This window comes from Bombina bombina, chromosome 6 (genome assembly GCF_027579735.1).
Source record: "Bombina bombina isolate aBomBom1 chromosome 6, aBomBom1.pri, whole genome shotgun sequence".
Taxonomy (NCBI): Eukaryota; Metazoa; Chordata; class Amphibia; order Anura; family Bombinatoridae; genus Bombina; species Bombina bombina.
This window is the reverse complement of record NC_069504.1, coordinates 741934688-741958202: the sequence shown is the minus strand read 5'-3', so window position 1 is coordinate 741958202 and position 23515 is coordinate 741934688. Positions and strand designations below refer to the sequence as shown.

At 35.2% G+C, this 23515-nt stretch overlaps 2 protein-coding genes across 2 annotated transcripts in view; one reads left to right on the top strand and one right to left on the bottom strand.

Annotated features, from left to right (window-relative positions):
* Window positions 1–241: 241 nt before the first annotated feature.
* On the top strand, window positions 242–15609 carry NKX6-3 (NK6 homeobox 3). The gene is made up of 3 exons (XM_053717992.1): window positions 242–3087; window positions 8029–8198; window positions 14442–15609. The coding sequence occupies exons 1-3, from the start codon at window positions 2721–2723 to the stop codon at window positions 14670–14672; spliced, it is 768 nt and encodes a 255-aa protein (XP_053573967.1). The 5' UTR covers window positions 242–2720; the 3' UTR covers window positions 14673–15609.
* A 2435-nt stretch (window positions 15610–18044) lies between these two features.
* The window catches only part of LOC128663591 (inositol polyphosphate-5-phosphatase A), a 142795-nt gene continuing 137324 nt past the window's right edge, over window positions 18045–23515 (bottom strand). The window contains exon 16 of the mRNA XM_053717991.1: window positions 18045–19890. The gene's annotated coding sequence lies outside the window, so the exon portion shown is untranslated. The remainder of the gene's footprint in view (window positions 19891–23515) is intronic.

Below are 23515 nucleotides of genomic sequence, written 5' to 3'. Positions count from 1 at the left end.
GGACAATCTGAGCCACATTTTTCTTTCATGGCTCAGATAGAGGATACAAATAAAAAAATATCGAAATAAGTAGCGTGCACTTGTGTGGAGCACGACATGACAGGAAATAGTGTTCTTTGCAATGTTGCAAAACTGCTGCTAAATAGTACTGCAGACACGTGCACACTCCTGAACTTACCTACCTTCCTGCTTTTCAACAAACATACCAAGAAAACGAAGAACAATTGATAAAATAAGTCAATTGGAAAATAAAATAATAAAAATGTAGGGTTTTAAAAGGAATTTTTACTCACCTCAAGCAATGTTTTAGAATATAAATTAATACTGTTCTAACTTTTTGTTACTATATCCGCTGAGATTACCTTTCCTTAAATGTTCGAATAAATCTCATAAAAATAGTCTATTATAATAGTATTTTCAGTGTGGCATTGTTTAAAACACATTCTATTGCCTGTTTATTATTTTAACTTGCATTTTAGCAAGCTATTATATCTAAGGCTTGGTCACCCTGCTACACTCAAGTCAAAATTAAACTTCAATATTCTGATACAGCATGTCATTTTAAACAACTTTCCAATTTACTTCAATTAACAAAATGTGCACAGTCTTTTTATATTTACACTTTTTGAGTCACCAACTCCTACTGAGCATGTGCAAGAATTCACAGCATATACGTATATGCATTTGTGATTGGCTGATTGCTGTCACATGATACAGGGGGAGTGGAAATAGACATAACTTTTCAATTTATTTAACAAAAATCTACTACTCATTTTAAATTCAGACTAAGTGCTATTGCATTGTCTTCTTATCATGCATTTGTTGATTATGCAAATCTACTGTATTGACTGGTCCTTTTATGGTTATACTGTGCATAGATATATGAATATGTTACTAACAGCATAATAAGAATAAAGCAGAACTGATAACATAGAAAGATTTATGCTTTTATAGCTGGAGGATTGAATATACAGCAGTGAGCTGTATATGACCTTATTTACAGGTAGATACATGGTATAGTCTCCCAGCTGAGATGGTAGTGTCATATTTATTTTAAAAAAATATATATATAATCTGTGAAAATACTTGCTGATATCTCTTCTTAAACAGGACATGTGACTGCTAGAATATACCATTCCCAGGCATCTATAAGTACTATATAAAACCAAAATGTATTTAATAATTTCAGCTATTATCTATTAATCTGTAATATAGTATAGTCAGGTGTTACATTTAAATCCTTTTTTATTTTATTGCATTGCTGTTTACCAATATAAAGGGCACTTCTTACATTTTACAGTACAAAGTAAATTAAAAACAGATCTAGACATATAACTTTACTGGTTTCACATAAGGTTTAGACTGTAAATTCATATAACCAGGTATTGTTTAAGCTGCGTTTTTTTTGTGCAGCATTATAAAAAAATGTTTAATGTAGTAGAAATTAAAAAAAAAATCATATTCAGCTGAGAAATGGTTCTATAAACAGACATTGGGTAAAAATTGGAATTGTAGAGCTTGGATAAGTGAGTGATCTGTTATCTTAGAGAAATCCTATTATTTGTTAGAGAGGGATAGGCAGTTTCAGTGTGTGTGGACAAACATCGCTGTCGAAAAATCAAACTCATTAAATCCCTATCTTAAAGTTCAATTTATCTAGGGACGTCCGGCAGGGTGCGAAGGCTGCAGGGAGCTCCCAATCAAAACCCAGCACCTATACATTTAGCCAATTGAAAAGCTGTACACTGGGGGAGGGGGTGAACCAATGAATAGGTTAGGTGCACCTGCATGATATTCTTATCAACTGGTAAGTGGGGATATAAGGAATAGGAAAGTTGCTGAGATTAGATAGAGGAAGACGAGGTTGAAACGGAGGGCCATATAAAGTAAGGGGTGTTGAGAGAGAGGAAAATAAAAACAAGGAAAGAGAAACAGATTTTCAGTACGAGGTGAAAGGTTGCAGTAAAGACTGATTTGAAAGTAGAAATAGGAAGAATACTGCAAGACAAAGGGATTAGTAAAAGGGGGATAACATAGAGCTTGGGGAATTACAGGTAAAGAAGCGAGGAAAATAAATGAAAATGAGAATTTCAGGATGAAAGTGATTGAGTTAAAGACAAGAGAGGGATATTACAAGATTAAAGACAGAACAAGTACAGAGTTAATGAGAGGGTCACTGAAGGAGTGGGGCAGACAGGCAGGACAAGAGAAATGAGCAAAAGAGAGAGACAACGACAGTGAAAAATAGAGAAAGACCACAAGGGGAGATAGAGGCCGGGAGCATAAAAAGGGAGTTATAGAGACGACAAGGGGAGAGTGTGGAAGGAAAGCAAGATTGAAAGTGAGAAATAAACAGGTACCAGAGATAAAATAAAAAAAAACAGGAGGTAGGAAGGGAAAGGAAAAAAAAAAGTAGGAAAAAGAAAGTATTAGAAAAAAAATAATAATTTTGCTTCTACTTAGGAAGAGTTGGTAGAAGATATTTAGGCAGTGCAGAGATTTCCTTGATTTTCGCTTGCTTCATCCAGTATTGTATGTAACCCACTACCAGATGATTGGATTTAGAGGCAAGAGGTAGGTAAGAGAGTTAAGCTATTAAGGGTATCCACAATCAGAGACCCCTACATTTTTCTCATGGGCCTGACTCAATGTGAAGAACCCCCCAGCTTTGTTGCTGGTCCAATATTTGGAAAGAAGAAGTTCTGAGAAAATATTAGGAGATGGAGACCCACCACCCAGGCGCATTTATGTTGTCCCCCTATTCTGAAATTAAAGCCCCCGGCTGCCAATTTCCAGGCCACTCTCCCTTCCATAAACTAAGCCCTCCTGTATTGGGGTGTCATCTTTCCTTGGGTACACCTCATGGAATTTCAGACATCCTCAGCAGACCACTACCCACTGCACATGGTGGGGTGTTGCCAGGATACAGCACAATGACAGGATATGGGGGGACTTCAGGCACAGGGGGATTTTTCAGTGAAGAAGGAGGTGCTGTTGTGGCAAAAAATGGGACCACATTTCTCAACCAAAGTCGTAGTAATTGGACTGACATGGGACAAGACTGGCGAGGTGGAAGTCGAACACTCGGCAATGGTAAGTGAGATAATGTAAGGGTGGTGGGGAAGAGGGTTTTTAAAGCTTGAGGGAAAAACAAATTCTCGCCTCTTAAACTGTAGAATTGGTGCAGTAAGAGGAACGTGATGACAAATGCAGGACAGGCGTAGGAGATGATTGCATTTAAAGAGAACCTGAACATGAGAGAAAAAGCAAAAAAAAAATCTTGGTTTAACTCAATGACAGAAATAGAGAACGAATACATGAAAGAGGGAGCGAGAAAATAACAGGGTCAAAAGTTAAAACAAGAAGGAATAACAGTTAAAAATACAAAAGAAAGAGCTGGTTAAAAGCTAAGCTGAATATAAAACATATCATTAAACAATGAATATAAATATTAATAATAGTAATATAAAAAGATCACTGGATTTTCTCAACAATATCAAAAAAAGAGTAAGATGGGTTTGTAAATATTTCTTTTTTGTATTCTGTTAGAGGTAAAAATAAAAATATTATTGTAGAGTCAACATATTTATGAATAACTAATATGTACCTCATAAAATAAAAATAAAATATTTCAGAGAAAAAAAAAAAACACCTTATGAAATAAAATTTGCAAGGGCAAATTGAAATGGATGAAAACGTTCAAGATTATTTTGCTTGGAGAAATAGGTGTGAAAGGAAAATTAGGTTAAAAATAAATCTAAAATACCAATACGTGGCATATTGTAATTTGAACATAATGGTATTTGAATACAGAATTTTAACAACTACGAGACAATGATCTGTTGGTTATAACTCATCTTGTAGTAATCTAAGACCAACCAATTTTATTTGGTCTTTTATTTTGTAATTCAAAATGAAATGAACAAATTTATCTTATTGATTACCTTTATTTTTTTGTGATTTAATGGACAGATAACCCATCTTTGTAATACCTTAAATATCCTCATTTATCATTCTAATGCTTGCACCTAAAATGAAAAATATTTGATTCTCTAGTCAAACACAGAAAGAAAAGGAATAAAATTAATATATTAAAGGGACATGAAACCCATATTTTTTCTTTCATGATTTAGAAAGAGCATGCAATTTTAAACAACTTTCTAAATTACTTCTATTATCTAATTTGCTTCATTCTCTTGATATTCTTTGCTGAGTAGCATATCTAGATATGATCAATAGCTGCTGATTGGTAGAAGCACATAGATGCCTCGTGTGATTGGCTCACCCATGTGCATTTCTATTTCTTCAACAAAGATTATCTAAAGAATGAAGCAAATTAGATAATAGAAGTAACTTGGAAAGTTATTTAAAATTGTATTCTCTACCTGAATCATGAAAGACATTTTTTGGGTTTAGTGTCCCTTTAAGTTAGCAAACAAAAAAAAACAACAGAGTGAAACAAAAGTCACAAGCAAAACTGCTGAAAAAGTTAAATTCATAAGGAAAAAAACCCAGCCTATCTTTGAAAATGACTGTAAATGTGATAATTGAATGCAGACTAGCAGCCACTAGTCCTGGTGTCATTTAAGACATCTCTGATATTAATAGATTATGCTGTTAAAGGTCAGGGCATATACAGATTTGTATCTTACGTGTGTTAAAGGGATATCAAACACAAAAATTGTATTTTGTGATTCAGACAGAGCACACCATTTAAAAAAAAGATTCCAATTTACTTCTGTTATCAAATTTGCTTTATTCACATGATATTCTGTGTTGAAGAGATACCTAGGTAGGGATCTGGGGATCTACAGAAAATAGTGCTGCTATCTAGTGCTTTTTGCAAATGGATAACATTCTTGCAAAACTGCTGCCATATAGTGCTCTAGAAATGGGCTGGCTCCTAAGCAGAAGTCCCTGCTTTTCAACAAAAGATACTAAAAGAACAAAGAAAAAATGATAATAGAAAGCAAATTGTTTAAAATTGGATGATCTATCTGAATCATAAGATACATTCACTTATTGTTGCCCTTGTATTTTGTGAGTCTCATTAAGAAAGTTCCTGTTACATTTGCGCACTACAAGTTATAACGCAGACTCCAGCATGAGGAAAGTCATATAGCGTCACACGCTTGTGAAGAAGGGCACCTAAACAGTAACTAAGCTAAGACTGGTTATGCTGGCTTTATATTCTTACCCCACTGATTTATTAACAATCTATAGTATGGGAGGTGCAAACCTGAATCATTTTACTGCAAAAGTTAATGTGAAAGATACTAACACTCTCAGGCTCTGTAGCTGACCCAGAACATTAGCGAATCTCCAAAACGCTAATGTGAGAAAACATGGAAAAAAGGTGCAGGGTAGCGCTAATGAAAGCACAGAGCTCAATTTGTATATGGTATATCTATACTAATATGGTGATGTATAAAAAATATGTCTAAAAAAGATAATAACTATGTGAATCTTTAAAAATTTATTATACAATAATCGTATAATCATATAACAATAGTGCCGGCACTGATTAAAACAGTATAGTAAAAGGACATAAACATAAAATACATAAACAATGGGTGTTGATTTCAAGTAATATTGGCAAAGGATAAAAATGGCAAGAGAAAAAGTTAGGTTGCTAAGTATTTGGCAGCCTAAACTTCAAATGTGTCCGTATTGGATAATTCACAACTGTTCTCATATAGGGCACATTAAATTACCGTCTCTGCTATGTGTGGAGTTGTCCGTTGTTTTTATTAAGTCCCGTGACTTTGTGCAGAGTGATTCTCCTGGTGTAAGTAGAGCAAGTATTAATGTAGAGAGCACGCTGGTAATTGTAATCCTTCAGTGCTTGCTGTGAGTGATCCTGTAGCGTCCTAGGGTAATGGCCACATAAAGTGTCAACGCGTTTCGGCCCTTCCTTAGGCCTTTAGCAAGACTATCATTTTACTGCCCATCCTCAAATACCAGAGTGTAAAAGCTGCTGTTTTGTTTGGTTGTTCCATTGCAAAAAAGCTCACTTAACCCCTTAAGGACACCGCTTGAGTTTGCTCAATTGTTTCATGATGGAATAATTCCGTCATTAGTCCTTAAGGGGTTAAATTAAAAAAAAGAGACATTCTACTGTAATTATAACAAATGTACCAGTTCATTGTAACATTTTATAATTAGATGAATAATCATCTCAAAGTTTGGGTTTAGCTACTCTAAAGGGTTAAAGAGACAATAAACTGAATGCAATGTATATGTTTATTTCATGATTCGGATAGAAAATACAATTTTGAACAACTATCCAATTTACTTCTATTATTTAATTTGCTTCCTTCTCGTGTTATCCTTTGCTGAGAGGTTTATCTTGGCAAGCTCAGAAGCAGCAAATAACCTAGGTTCTAGCTGCTGATTGGTGGCTTCATATATATACTGATTGTCATTGGCTCACCTCTGTGTTCAGTTAGAAACCAGAAGTGCATTGCTGCTCCTTCAACAAATGATATCAAGAGAATGAAACAAATTAGATAATAGAAGTAAATAGAAAGTTGTTTAAAATTGTATACTTTATCTGAATCATGAAAGAAAAAATGTGGGTTTCATGTCCCTTTAAATTGCACTGCCAGCATGCTTAGTGTTAGGCGATAATATCAAATCCCTATCTAAAAACCCCTGTGAGCACAATCCCACTTAACCACTATGGTCACCCATAGACCTAGGCACACAAACAATAATCATCACCACTTGCCCCTTTACCTAAGAATAGAGCTCATCCCACGTCCCTGCGCTGCAAGTGCCATAGATGTCAATGACAGTTCTTTGACAAGGCCTCTTTGACAGGGATTAAAAACACATTTCTTTAGTCATAAAATATCCTAAACAAATTACATCATTTTAATATCACAACAGGATGTCCATTTATAGGTTAAATCTATTTCTGTTTCACCTTCCGTCTTTTAAATATAAAGAATTAGCACACCGAATCTCATTATATTTCGTATTGATTAGGCTAGCTGAAATACTTCTCTTTATTCACCAAACGTTAAGGGTTAATAAAGTGATGTATTACTGTGTTATGTCCCTGTAATACTCGTTGTAGTCATTTAAAATATAAATACTTAGCAAAAATTGTATTTGAAAATGTAGATTTGTATTTGAATGCCACTGTTTATCTACAATTATAAAGAACCACACATGTGCCTTTTTGACAGCAATCTTGTTCCATAAATTAACAACAATGGTTCAAGCACTGTGGCCCCTGAAGTCCTCCTGACTCTAATACCTGCCTGTAAACTACTGTTTGTTTCTCTGTGACCGCAAATTGTTTTAGTTTAACTGTATTTTACGGATTTTTTTTCTTCAGTGCGCATATTGTGCTTGTTCTTCATATTGCTTAACCTCAAGCTTTGCATATTTGTACTTTTTTACCTTTGGAAAGGCTTTATCACAGCATTATACCCTAATGAATAGTTTCTATGTTTATTATGACATCAAGATTTATACAAATTAATTAGGGTCTTAGGCTTTATAACTGTGAAAGGAAATAAAAATCACTACTTAGCGCAGGGCATATATATAGCTGCTCAAGAAGAAAGACAAAAAGACAGACGCATTTCGTGCTAGCTGTAAACTTTACACTACAGAGATTGTAATTTAGAGGGGGATATTTGTATAACTTTAAATGATTCTCTGTCTAATGATTGGATATAAACTAATTAATAAAACAAATTCCACCTGTTAATTTAAAGATTCATTTAAAATGCAATGTCTTCCCCTAGGTGCCACTAAGCAAGGACGTGCAGTCCTAATTTATAGTTTGTGTATTGAGGTCCTATTAATATTACCATAAAAATGTTTAGAAAAAAAATTATTAATATCTTTACATCTATATGTAAAGCCTGTCCTGTGTATATTGTGTTTTTAAAACCATATTTTAATCACAATTAAATGAAAAACAAACCCCCGAGTTCCTTACAGTCACAAATAAATTCTCTTGGTGATATCTAATGGTTAATGAAATTGTGAATGTGTTTTTACTCTTTCTAGCTGCAACTGGCAGTACAGACAACAGCAGTCGCAAGAAGCATACGCGACCCACCTTTACAGGCCACCAAATATTTGCCCTTGAGAAGACCTTTGAACAGACCAAATACCTAGCCGGGCCTGAACGGGCAAGACTGGCCTTCAGTTTAGGAATGAGCGAGTCCCAGGTTAAGGTGAGTTGGCCAGTGCTGATATACGGTACCATTAATGTTAAAAAAATCACTTATTGATCAGTTCTTGAGTCATGCTAGAATAGTGGTAGACAACTTATTAAAGGGCCACTCAATAGTTAAATTACACAATTGTCAAGTACATCATAAAAAGACAAAGCAATAACATTTACTTTGAATTTCAAATAAGCAGTAGTTTTTGTTTCTGACAAAAAATTTTCTCCCATTTTCCGGCCCCCTGTATCATGTGACCGACATCAGCCAATTGCAGACTAGTATACGTATACCCTATGAGCTTTTTAAATGATTTTGGCAAACTACATAATACAATTTACAATGTAATTAATTAGGGTAAACTTTTCAGTTTACTTCTATTATCAAATTTGCTTCAATCTCTTGGTATGCTTTGTTGAAGGAGCAGCAATGCACTACTGGTTTCTAACTGAACACATGGGTGAGACAATGACAATCGATATATATATATATGTAGCCACCAATCAGCAGCTAGAACCTAGGTTTTTACTGCTCCTGTGCTTGCCTAGATAAGCCTTTCAGCAAAGAATAACAAGAGAAGGAAGCAAACTAAATAATAGAAGTAACTTGGAAAGTTGTTTAAAATGGTATGTTCTGTCTGAATCATGAATGTCTAATTATGAGTTTACTGTCCCGTTAATGGACTACATACATAGGAAAGCCAGTGACTAGTGGAGTGCCTCATGGGTCAGTTATTGGGCTTGTTTTATTTAACATATTTATAAGTGATATGGGGAGTAGGATTCCAAGGTCATTCCACTATGATTAGATTAAATTATTAGTTATATTAAAAAAGAAAAAATAATAAACAAATAAGTGTGACAATATTTAACATCACACAAAGGAAACCCCTGCATTTAGGATGCAAACATTCTAAGGTTAATTATAGGTTCTAGTAAGAGGAACTAGACTTGGCAACGTTTACTTGGTAAACAACGCGTAGGTAAAGCCAGTAGAATACTTGGTTGAATTAAAAGGTGCTGCTTTCATACATCACTAGTTAGGAATCATATTGAATATCATGTATTGTTCTGGAGACCATATCTCTAAAAGGATGTAAATAAACTAGGGCTACTAAAATTGCACATGACCTATACAAAGAGACTCCATCAAAAAGAGACAGTAAAGTCAAAATGAAACTTAAATGGATTAGATAGAGCATATCATTTTATTCAACTTTCCAATTTACTTTTATTTTCAATTTTGTTTAGTTCTCTTGGAATCCTTTGTTAAAGAGTAATCCTGGGTGAGCTCAAGAGTGTACACGTGTCCTTAGCCATCTGCCAGCAGTGTTTGCAACAATATTATTCATAGTTACATACAATGCTGCTACATAATGCTACAAACACTCAATAGCAGCAAAGTTTGCAACTATGTATAACATTGACATAAACATTGTTGCAAGGGCAAGTGCATACTCCTGAGCTTACCTAGAATTACTCTTTAAAGGATAGAAAGAGAGCTGAGCAAAATTGTTAATGAAATTAAATTGGAAAGTTGTTTAAAATGGCATGCTCTTACCGAATCATAAATGTTTAATTTTGACGTTAGTGTCCCTTTAAAGGGCCATGCTACAGAAAAAAAAATATCATATGCACTAATTTTTAAGGGAATGCAATTTTAACACTAGCATTGCTGCAAATCTGTATGTTTTAACCAGCACATAGGTTAAACACATAGTTGAAGTACAGATCATAGGCACAGATAACTGCTGGTTCTGAGTACAAAGTGATACTGATCAAATTTATTGACAGATCCTTATTCAGAAAAGCTGTTATTCATTCATTGTTTTTGGAATAAATAGGTAACTCTCAGTAGTCAGGCATTTTTATAACAAAACAAAGAATGCTCAAATCCATAACTGTCTCAAAAAAGAAATGTTCTCCCGCAGCAACGGATTGTATGTTGACAATCAGACTTATTGTGGCTTCAATAGAGATCAGAGCCTGTATCCTTAATGGGACAGTATACACCAATTCTCATATAACTGCATGTAATAAACACTACTATAAAAAAAGACTATGCACAGATACTGATGTAAAAATCCAGTATAAAACCTTTTTAAAACTTACTTAGAAGCTCCCTGCAACCCACTAAAATGGGCTGGAAAGCAAAAAGAGCAGCCACTCCTTCCCTACCCTGCATATGAAAAGGCCCTTTGCACAAACAGGAGCAAGCGGGCGTAGGTAGACAACAGTTTACTTCTAAAACTTTGGGGCTTGGTTAGGAGTCTGAAAATCAGCACAATGTTATTTAAAAATAAGCAAACTATACATTGTTACAAAAACACCCCCAGGTGGGCTATATAAATGGATCATCTAAAAACATTTATGCAAAGAAAAATCTAGTGTACAATGTCTCTTCAACTGATTTATTATGAGACAAGACCTTACTGGATCAAAAGCCAAAACTTAATTCATAACATCAAATAGAAATGTAATTGGTGTCTCAAGGAAAACAGATTTTTCAAGTCTGGAATTATTATTACAAAGCACAATTGTAAAACATTCTTTCACAATATGCTCTTCCAATTAGTCTGCTAGAGAGAAATATTCTCTCTCTCTGCATTCTTAGAGTCACTCCCTTTATTAATTGTGTGACCATATTAAAACAAACAACGATACTATTTTATCAGCCATTTACAAGGGTTATTAACAATAGATATGCATAGACGTGACAAAGATCATTAAATACAATCAAACCCTTGTAATTTATATATCAGGTCTTGTTAGATTTATATATCAGTGGTAGACTTAGAAAGCAGAAAATGGTCTCTACCTGACTATATATTCCAGAAAAAGGGCTCCATGTACTAAGCCGTCAATTCATCCGTCATTTTAGACGCGGATAAACTCGCCGTTACTCGCCGCGGGCGAAATGGTGTCCGCTGTCACTATGTACTAATAATCCCCCAATAAATAGACAAGTCTAGCCCGCCGCGAGCAGTGGCGGATTATTGATAAATTTGACACCTCGCTCGCCGCGACTAAGCTGATGTACTTAACTTTCAGTTGAATTGTCTGGCCAATTATTAACAAGTGACATGCAAGGTGTCACGAACATCATAGTAGTCGCGGGAATAGAATTTTGCTCCTATAAAAGTTCAACTTATCTAAACAACTTTATTATTGTTCAAAATTTTTTGAAGAGTGATAACAGAGCGTTATTTTTGTAATATTTATTTACAATTTGGATATGGCTTCATCTGGATCTGATAATATATAAATATTAATATAAAAATAATTATAAAGATTGACAACTATACAATACAAATTTAAAATATAGATTACTCTTTAATTACAGTCGACAAATTTGGCGCAATTTATGTACATGGAAATGAGAGACAAATTAGACGCCAGTTATGCTGTACAATGCTGATATTACTGCCTTTTATATATGTCTAGACTGGCGTCTAGATTGACTTTCCTATTGTTTTGTACCTTGCCCGCCACCTAAAAGGTGGCGAGGCAAAAATAACGAGGTGGGAGCGGAAATTGTAGCGAGCGAACAAATAGATTTTTTAGTACATACGTTTTTGGCGAGTTGGTGGTCAAATGTGTCTAATTACAGTGAAAAATGGAGAGGTAGCGAGGTTTGGCGGATAAGTACGCTCGCAATTTTAAAGATGCGAGTTTGAACATAGTTGACGACTTTGTACATATCAGTTTGCGAGTTTTGACGCGAGATTTGTTGCGGGTAGCTCGCTGACTGCTTAGTACATGGAGCCCAAAGACTCTTCAATTAAAATATACTCAACAGCCGTGTCGGTATAATGGTGTGAGGTTCAAATTAGCAAATACTGTATTTTTTTCTCCAAAAGTAATTTCACCTGGAACCCCTCCCAAAAAACCCCAACAACAATAGAATATAACTATATATCTTGTTTGGTCTCAGAGAAAAAGGTGACTGATATAATAGGATGATCAACTATATTTTCCCCTCACAGTCATTTCTCTAAAGAACTATTTCACTGTTAATTCCCTTTAAGAAGAGACAAAATTTTGTGAATTGATAATATTCAAAAATAAGGAAAACTCTAACAAGACCAATTTTAGTCTTTAAGAATCCATTCTGCAAATGATTAGTTCTTTATGGATGGATTGATTCAAAGTTAAGAATCTGTTGTTGTCTTTTAGTAGTAGTTGTTTTTAGTTTGTAAATCCAGCTTATTGTTCAATACTTAAAAATACATCTTTGAGCAATAGATACCTTAATCGGAGGTTTTTTTCTTCATATTTTTGAACCTATGATTTCTATGTTCATGTTTTTAAAGCAGATTTAAGAACAATCGCAACTTTATTAAAGGGATGTGAAACCCAATTTTTTTCTTTCATGATTCAGATAGAGCATGCCATTTTAAACAACTTTCTAGTTTACTTCTATTATCAAATTGTCTTCATTCTCTTGTTATATTTGTTGAAAAGCTTAGGAGCACTATATGGCAGTAGTTTTGCACAAATCTAAGAGCATTAGAGGGCAGCACTATTTCCTGCCCAGTTGCTCCAGGTGCCTACCTAGGTATCTCTTCAACACAGAATATCATAAGAATGAAGCAAATTTGATAACAAAAGTAAATTGGAAACTTTTTTTAAATGGTATTCTCAGCCTGAATCACAAATGAAAATCTTTGGGTTTCATATCCCTTTAAGAAAGCTTACTAAGAATTGAATGATTAATTCCAATATTTTTCATTACATCTTGTACAAACCCAAATAATTCAAGAGAGATCCTTCCATAAAAGTTGCAAACAGTAAGATTTTTTTTTTAAACTGGATGCTACCTAGTGCATCAGCAAAAAATATTAATTGCTTAATATACATTGTGATTCAAGGAATGGTTCAAAAGCTTCTACATCTGAAGCAATAGTGACTTCAATTCCCAAAGCCTTTAAGTCAACTTTTAAGGTTATTGCTCACTCAAAAAGGTTAAAGGGATAGTCTACTTAAAAATGTTTATTGTTTAAAAAGATAGATCATTCCTTTATTACTCATTCCCCAGTTTTGCATAACCAACATGGTCATATTAATATACTTTTTACCTCTGTGATTACCTTGTATCTAAGCCTCTGCAGACTGCCCCCTTATCTCAGCTCTTTTTGACAGACTTGCATTTTAGCCAATCAGTGCTGACTCATAAATAACTCCACGGGAGTGTCTAGCTATGAAAAACTGTCAAAATGCACTGAGGTAAGAGGCGGCCTTCAAGGACTGAGGAATTAGCATATCAGCCTACCTATGTTTATCTTTTAACAATGAACACCAAGAGAACAAAGCAAATTTGATGATAAAATTAAATTAGAAAGTTGTTTAAAAGTATACATTTGTGAAAAATGTTTTCTTTTGAAGAATACCAGTGGTTCCTTAGGTTTTCAGGCACATAATAACCCTACCTGATTCCTTATGATTTGAACTATGCTATATTAAATTAAAGGGACACTGAACCCAAATATTTTCTTTTGTGATTCAGAAAGAGCATGCAATTTTAAGCAACTTACTAATTTACTCCTATTATCAATTGTTCTTCATTCTCTTGCTATCTTTATTTGAAAAAGAAGACAACTAAGCTTTTTTTGGGATCAGAACTCTGGACAGCACTTTTTTATTGGTGGATGAATTTATCCACCAATCAGCAAGGACAACCCAGGTTGTTCACCAAAAATGGGCCGGCATCTAAACTTACATTCTTGCATTTCAAATAAAGATACCAAGAGAATAAAGAAAATTTGATAATAGGAGTAAATTAGAAAGTTGCTTAAAATGCCATGCTCTATCTGAATCACAAAAGAAAAAAAATGTGGGTTCAGTGTCTCTTTAACTTGAGCTCATTTTTTAAAACAGTTCTTTTAAATTTAACAGAAAATTTGAGCTTTGCATATCCCATTGTCTTATGTTCTGTTGTTGAGGAAAAATGTCAAGTACAAAAAACAAAGAGCAAGCACCCCCCAACAATGAATTAAATGAATATGTCAAATTAATACAAAAGCACAGTTACAGTTTAGTAGATTTGTTTTTGCTATTGAACTAACTACTTATCAGTCAGTTTTGTGTTTGTTTTGTTAAGTATTGGTACTATATATATCTCTGTCCTACAATATTTTTTTTATTATTATTATTATTTAGCAATTACTACTGCTAGATATATAATTATAGATCTTATTTTCTATCTATGTACATATCTACATTTTTATTGCAAATATACTGGTATCTTTCCTAGGTCTGGTTTCAGAACCGCCGCACTAAATGGCGCAAGAAAACTGCTGTGGACCCACCATGCCCAAACTCTCTGGTTTCTCGAGGACCAGGGGACCAAACTCCATCCGAAAATGAGGATGACGAGTACAGCAAACCACTGGATCCAGACTCAGATGATGAAAAGATTCGTCTGTTACTACGGAAACACCGGGCGGCCTTTACTGTGCTCAGCCTGGCACCACACAACCTGTGACAAGGCACAATTTATCAAAACTTTATCCAACTTTACGTTGTATGGCCCAGAATGTGGCATTCTACACTACAACCTGTGATTATGGAATCCCCGAATTCTTTAAGACAGTCATATGAAAACCCAAACCATTACCTAGGACAGGTGCCTTAAGCAATTGTACTAAATTATGTGAGCATGGATATCCCAATATAGTAACAGGAAACACAACTTAATTTGTGTAACTATGAGTCCCTCAAGCAACGGTTATGCTGTAACTGTGTCTGCTAACATGATACTCAAGTATACTCCACAAAATAATACAGTAAACCCACAACTGATGAAATAATTAAAAAAAAAAAACACAAAAAATGGACGGTGACAACTGGGCAAAACTGATAAGGTAACAAAAATAACAGCGTTGTGAACCATAAAATATCTTTCCACCCTAACTTTGATAAAACACAAAACTGAATTATTTATTGATCCTAAACATGTCATTTTTGCAAATATGCTACACTCCCAGACTATGGCTATCAATAATATACAGCAACTTCCTATTTCCTGTATGAATCCTACACCCCAAAATCCTATAATCTGAATATCTGCTTAACCTGAATGTGATAAACTGTCATACTGTGAAGTCCCCACAATACTGGATAATCCCTAAGCAACTCTATTAATGGCTTATTACTCTTACCGCATATCAAACTTTTCATTAAATTCATTGTCTGCGGAACTGTGTATGGACAAAGAATAGGTTAACGGTCATGTACAAGAGTAATATGAAAAAGGATCATCATTAAAAACATTTGTACCCTATACCTAATGTATATATGAAAACCGATTTATCATGATCTACATATTATACAGAACTATGTAAAGAGCACATGCTTGTACAAACTATTGGTATATAATATACCATATATCTGTATCTATAAATAAAGGCTTAAAATGATTACATGAAGTGTTTATATAGATGTAATAGATTGCAGTATAAAAGACATATGTGGGACAGCATGTTATACAAAGGTGAATGCGAGATTATCACTATATATATTTTTATCAAACAAAATATCAGAGCATTTTTGATAAGAGGGCAGAATTTGAGAGAACTGTATGATTAAAGGGACAGTAAACACAAAATTGAATTCCTTATAAAATGTTTAATTATGCATAGAGAAACAAAATTGCAATGTACTTTCATTATTTTTTGTGCGTGCCTTCCCTGCTATTTAAATCTAAAAATTGAAGTTTTTCTACTCCCTCAGAGTTAGATGGAATACGGAATCTTGTATCATGATTGGTTAATATGCACAGAAACTAATTAATACCTATCCTTAATTGGCCACAGTGAAGGAGACGTGTCAAGAGATGTGTTGCATTTGTTTAAAGATTAAAAAAACCCAGTATAGACAAAATCAAACATTCATGATTCAGATAGAGCACTCAATATTCAACAACTTCTCAGTTTACTATTGTCAAATGTGCTTAGTTCTTTTGGTATAATCTGTTGAAAAGCATGCACTATTATTAGAAGACATCTGGGGAGCCAATGACAAGGGGCATATGGTGGTAGCCAACCAATTACCAGCTAGCTCCCAGTAGTATATGGCTGCTCCTGAGCAAACCTAGGTATGCTCTTCAACAAAAGATACTAAAAGAACAAATCATATTTGATAACAGAAGTCAATTGGAAAGTTGTGTAAAATTTAGACGTGTGTATTCGGATCCTTCGTTAGGATCTGGATGAGGATAAAGGGGGTCGCTCGTGTCCCTCATCTTTTTTTGGAGCTGGATTATTTCATGATTCAGATAGAGAATACAATTTTAAACAACTTCTCAATTTACCTCTAGTATCTAGTTTGCTTCATTCTTTAGATATTCTTTGTTGAAGAAATAGCAATGCCAATCACACGAGGCATCTATGTGCAGCCACCAATCAGCGGCTACTGGGCCTATCTAGATATGCTTTTCAGCAAAGAATATCAAGAGAATGAAGCAAATGAGATAATAGAAGTAAATTAGAAAGTTGTTTAAAATTGCATGCTCTTTCTAAATCATGAAAGAAAAAAATTGGGTTTCATGTCCCTTTAAGCCATGATCAGCCGCTTTCTTCCGCATTAGGATCCTAACGAAGGATCTGACGGAACACGTCTAGTGAAATTGCTAGCCCTATCAAAATCATGCAAATTTAATTTTCACTTTACAGTCCCTTTAATCTTTTTGTACAAATAGGAAAATTTGACTTTATTGTCAAGCTAAGGAATGGTGAGAAAACCAAAGCAGGGCAGCGGGCTATAAAATGAGAACATATGTAACCTGGTCTCTATAAAGTCTTCTGTTGTTTACACAACACAATATATACCCATTTTGATGTTAGTAGAAGCCACTCACTCAGAGAAAGTGATATAAATAATGGATACATGTCAACAAAAATAAAGCTAAACGAGCATAAAAACAAATTTCCAACTAGCAGAACAAAACACATGGTATTGCCATGTTAGTCCTCAGAACATTAAGGGGGCAGTCTACACTAAAATTGTTATTGTTTAAAAAGATAATGCCTTTACTACCCATTCCCCAGCTTTGCACAACCAACACTGTTATATTAATTTACTTTATAACATTTAAACCTCTAAATGTCTGCCTGTTTCTAAGCTCCTACAGACAACCTCTTATCACATTCTTTTATATTTGCTTTTCACAACAGGAAAGTACTAGTTTATGTGAGCCATATAGACAGCATTGTGCTACTGCCCATGGTTTGTGGCAGACACTGCACTAATTGGATAAAATGCAAGTCAATAGATAATAAATACAAAGTCATGTGATCAGGGGGCTGTCAGAAGATGCTTAGATACAAAGTAATCACAGAGGTAAAAAGTGTATTAATATAATAACCATGTTGGTTACGCAAAACTGGGTAATGGGTAATAAAGGCGTTATCTACCTTTTTTAAACAATACAAATTTTGGAGTAGACTGTCCCTTTAAATTTGAATTAATTGGGTCTATGACATTGGATAACGGTAAGTATCATCACTGAGCGACCATATGGAGTTACCTAGCGCACTAAGCGCAGTGCCCATTGTCATTTGCAGCATGATCACATCAGCTTGAGAGTTGCAATGGAGATGATGTCTGTGATTATGTTGTACATTCTGAACAGCACACCGTGAGTATAGATTGGTTTCTTTTATCTTCACATTCATTTTGCCCATATGTTAGGGTCAACACAACTGGGATTCGTAGCCCATCAACTCCACTGACAAACCCAGCTTTTATACTTAACTATATATTGCCACTAAGAGTGTCTTTTGCTCAGTGAATATAAATAATGGAAACTATAACAATACATTTACTGCTTATACACACAAAAACTAAGACTCAAGAATAAGTGAGAGAAAACAGTTTTATTTGAGATATTTTAAATTAAACCAAGAAAGCTAAAAAAATGTCAGTACATGATAACAGACTCTGGATCCTGCAGAGCTTCAACAGATACATCACAGCTAACATGGAATCTCTTAAAGGAATATGAAGCCCATTTTTTTTTCATGATTCAGATAGAGCTTGCAATTTAAAGCAACTTTCTAATTTACTCCTATTAGCAATTTTTCTTTGTTCTCTTGGTATCTTTATTTTAAAAAGCAGGAATGTAAAGCTTAGGAGCCAGCCTTGGTGGCTACATTTAGACACCAATCAGCAAGCGCTACCCAGGTGTTGAACCAAAAATCATGTTTTTCAAATAATTATAGCAAGAGAATGAAGACAAATTGATCATTGGAGTAAATTATAAAAATGATTAAAGTGAATGCTCTATCTGAATCATGAAAGAACAAAATTGGGTTCCATATCCCTTTAAAGTAGCAATACAGTATGAATGCATAATCCACAAATGAACATTAAAAAAAGACAATGCAAACGCATTTACTCTGAAATTCAAATTATGTGTATATTTGTTTTCTAAGAAATTTCCAAGATTGCTTCTATTTCCCTGACCACTATATCATGTGACAGCCATCTGCCAATCACAGACTCATAAACGTATACACTGTGAACTCACTAGGAGCTGGTGCCTCAGAAAGTGTGAATATAAAAGACTGACAAACAAATTGATCATGAAAGTAAAGTTGGAAGGAAAGTGGTTCATTCTCTATCTGAATCATGAACATTAATTTTTACTTTAGTGTCTCTTTAAATGTTCAGCATGTCTGGTGCTTAGAAGGGAAACCATATTAAAGTTATTAACTGAGAAAAGAAAGTATATTTGAATAAAAGGGAAAGCCAAACAAACCACAATGTATTTCTCATAGGTGAGAATTTCCATACATGTAGTAAGTATATGGTGGCAATTAATGTAAGCGGCACATGTACACTACTGTATAAACCTTTAAAGGAACATGAAACCCAAAATTGAATGCACACAAATGTATTTTTGCAACAAACTTGTATTAGTAAAATGCTGCTGAGATAGCTTTAATCGTGCACGGAGCATATGTACATACACCCCATGCACCGTTATTCAAACACTATATCTACGCAGAGAGCCGTCTGTGACATCTAGTGATCAGGGATGGCATAAACAGAGACATTGACAATGCATTTTTGCTAATACATGTGTATTGCAAAAATACTTATATTCTAAACAGACATTTTACCTCTTGGCTGCCAGAAACATAAAAATCAGGAATTTTACCTTTTTAGCTGCACGTGAACAGAAGTGATTTGACCCCTTTGACTGGCACTCACTTATTTACACTACATATTTGTAATGTGTTGAGGCACAGAAGGCTTTTTACATTTAGCTAATACTCACAGTATACTTTAAAAAACTGGAAATTTAAGTGTCCAGTATTTTTGTGAAGATTTTACTAGGCAGCCTGCTAAAATACTGCACTGTCCAGGTGAAAACTGGACACCTGGCAACCCTACGTGTGTTTCAATTATAACTTTCATGCTCCTGTAAGAACCAAGAATAAATATAAATGAATATACAAAGAGAATTATGGAGAAATGAATAAACATTGATGAATGCAGTGTGGTATCACTGTTTGAGTGTGCATCGTAAAGTAGCAGATATAGCAAGTAAATACATAAAACATACGTAAGAGGAAAATTCTATGGAAGCTATTTCTTAGTAATTACTAAATATGCACGACTTTTTCAGGAGTAAGAAAAATCTTCATCCGTTCTTTAAGGATAACTTTCAGTCTGTGAACAGCTCATCATGAATTCCCCTATAGTATGGAGCAGACAGAAATAATTAACATTAAAACCTATATACTTTAGGGTGATACAGTCAACAAAATAAAGAGGGGTTAAATCTCACAGTTAAGAAAAAGGAAGAGAAAAAAGTAGAGGTTTGCAGAGAATTGAGAGTGTGGCGTATAATATATAAGGTCAGTCTCACTGGAAGTTTACATTGGCAATTCATACAGTTTGCTGATAGGGTATAAGGACAGACCATCAAACGAATAAAACAACAGCCTGATGTACTGTAAGGCAATGAAGTGGTAAGAATGTAACATTGGAAGCCTGTCTCTTGGATGCAGCAATGTGTCACAGTAGATATGAATGGGAATTACAGAACCTAGCTCAAACTATAGAAATATTTATTTACAATATATATCCTATATTATAAAAGACAAGAGTTTGTCTGAAGCCGTCATGCGCAGTTCAGACAAACTCTTGCAGCTGATCGCACGCGCACCCACCCGACAGCAGCGCGAGGACCCGGCAGCACAGCTGAGACAAAGCAGCGAGGACCGCGAGGACCGAGAGGAGAGAGAGAGAGAGAGAGAGGAGAGAGAGAGAGAGAGAGAGAGAGAGAGAGAGAGAGAGAGAGAGAGAGAGAGAGAGAGAGAGAGAGAGATATATATATATATATAACACAACACGGCCCGTGTGAACGGGCTTTAGGACTAGTATATATATATATATATATAGTTATGTTGTTATGACAAATCTAGCTGTCAAACTTTTATTAAAATCACCTACAAATGATACAATGTTATGTTTGTGGATTACAGAGTAATTTAAAAAATCATAAAAGGAAAGGCATAACCTCAACCAACTTCCTACATAGGGAAATTATATCCACCAATTGTATTTTTTATTGGTGGGATGGTTTAAAATGTTACAAAGAGAAAAGGTACATAAACAGGTGGCATCTTACTATAAATTAGACATACCGTACAAAACATAATTTATGTAAGAACTTACCTGATAAATTCATTTCTTTCATATTGGCAATAGTCCATGGGCTTGTGACATATGGGATATACAATCCTACCAGGAGGGGCAAAGTTTCCCAAACCTCAAAATGCCTATAAATACACCCCTCACCACACCCACTATTCAGTTTAACGAATAGCCAAGCAGTGGGGTGATAAAGGAGTAGTAGAAAGCATCAACAAAGGAAATTTGGAAATAATTGTGCTTTATACAAAAAAACAACCACCATAAAAAGGGGTGGGCCTCATGGACTCTTGCCAATATGAAAGAACATAATTTATGTAAGAACTTACCTGATAAATTCATTTCTTTCATATTAGCAAGAGTCCATGAGCTAGTGACATATGGGATATCAATACCCAAGATGTGGATCTCCAAACAAGAGTCACTAGAGAGGGAGGGAATAAAATAAAAACAGCCATATTCTGCTGAAAAAATTAGTCCACAACCTAAAAAAATAAGTTTATTTTCATTTTTGAAAGAAAAAAACTTAAAACAAAAGCAGAAGAATCAAACTGAAACAGCTGCCTGAAGAACTTTTCTACCAAAAACTGCTTCCGAAGAAGCAAATACATAAAAATGGTAGAATTTAGTAAATGTATGCAAAGAGGACCAAGTCGCTGCTTTGCAAATCTGATGAACTGAAGCTTTATTCTTAAAAGCCCACAAAGTGGAGACTGATCTAGTAGAATGAGCTGTAATTCTCTGAGGCGGGGCTTGACCCGACTCCAAATAAGCTTGATGAATTAAAAGGTTTAACCAAGAGGCCAAGGAAATAGCAGAGGCCTTCTGACCTTTCCTAGGACCAGAAAATAAAACAAATAGACTAAAAGTCTTCCTGAAATCTTTAGTAGCTTCAACATAATATTTCAAAGCTCTCACCATATCCAAAGAATGTAAGGATCTTTCCAAAGGATTCTTAGGATTAGGACACAAGGAAGGGACAACAATTTCTCTACTAATGTTGTTAGAATTCACAACCTTAGGTAAAAATTCAAATGAAGTCCGCAAAACCGCCTTATCCTGATGAAAAATCAGAAAAGGAGATTCACAAGAAAGAGCAGATAGCTCAGAAACTCTTCTAGCAGAAGAGATAGCCAAAAGGAACAACACTTTCCAAGAAAGTATTTTAATGTCCAAATAATGCATAGGCTCAAATGGAGGAGCCTGTAAAGCCTTCAGAACCAAATTAAGACTCCAAGGAGGAGAAATTGATTTAATGACAGGCTTAATACGAACTAAAGCCTGTACAAAACAGTGTATATCAGGAAGTACAGCAACCTTTCTGTGAAATAAAACAGAAAGAGCGGAGATTTGTCCCTTCAAGGAACTTGCAGACAAACCCTTATCCAAACCATCCTGAAGAAACTGTAAAATTCTAGGAATTCTAAAAGAATGGCAAGAAAATTAATGAGAACACCATGAAATGTAAGTTTTCCAAACTCTATAATAAATCTTTCTAGAGACAGATTTACGAGCTTGTAACATAGTATTAATCACTGAGTCAGAGAAACCTCTATGACTTAGTACTAAGCGTTCAATTTCCATACCTTCAAATTTAATGATTTGAGATCCTGATGGAAAAACGGACCTTGAGATAGTAGGTCTGGCCATAACGGAAGTGGCCAAGGCGGGCAACTGGACATCGGAACCAGATCCGCATACCAAAACCTGTGTGGCCATGCTGGCGCCACCAGCAACACAAATGATTGTTCCATGATGATTTTGGAGATCACTCTTGGAAGGAGAACTAGAGGCGGGAAAATGTAAGCAGGATGATAACACCAAGGTTGTGTCAGCGCATCCACTGCTTCCGCCTGAACATCCCTGGACCTGGACAGGTATCTGGGAAGTTTCTTGTTTAGATGAGAGGCCATGAGATCTATCTCTGGAAGACCCCACATCTGAACAATCTGAGAAAAAACATCTGGATGGAGAGACCACTCCCCTGGATGTAAAGTCTGGCGGCTGAGATAATCCGCCTCCCAATTGTCTACACCTGGGATATGCACCACAGAGATTAGACAGGAGCTGGATTCCGCCCAAGCTAGTATCCGAGATACTTCTTTCATAGCTTGGGGACTGTGAGTCCCACCCTGATGATTGACATATGCCACTGTTGTGATATTGTCCGTCTGAAAACAAATGAACGGTTCTCTCTTTAACACAGGCCAAAACTGAAGAGCTCTGAGAATTGCACGGAGTTCTAAAATATTTATTGGTAATCTCGCCTCTTGAGATTTCCCAAACCCCTTGTGCTGTCAGAGATCCCCAAACAGCTCCCCAACCTGAAAGACTCGCATCTGTTGTGATCACAGTCCAGGTTGGCCGAACAAAAGAAGCCCCTTGAACTAAACGATGGTGATCTATCCACCATGTCAGAGAGTGTCGTACATTGGGATTTAAGGATATTAATTGTGATATCTTTGTATAATCCCTGCACCATTGTTTCAGCATACAAAGCTGTAGAGGTCTCATGTGAAAACGAGCAAAGGGGATCGCGTCCGATGCTGCAGTCATGAGACCTAAAACTTCCATGCACATAGCCACTGAAGGGAATGACTGAGACTGAAGGTGCCGGCAGGCTGCAACCAATTTTAAACGTTTCTTGTCTGTTAGAGACAGAGT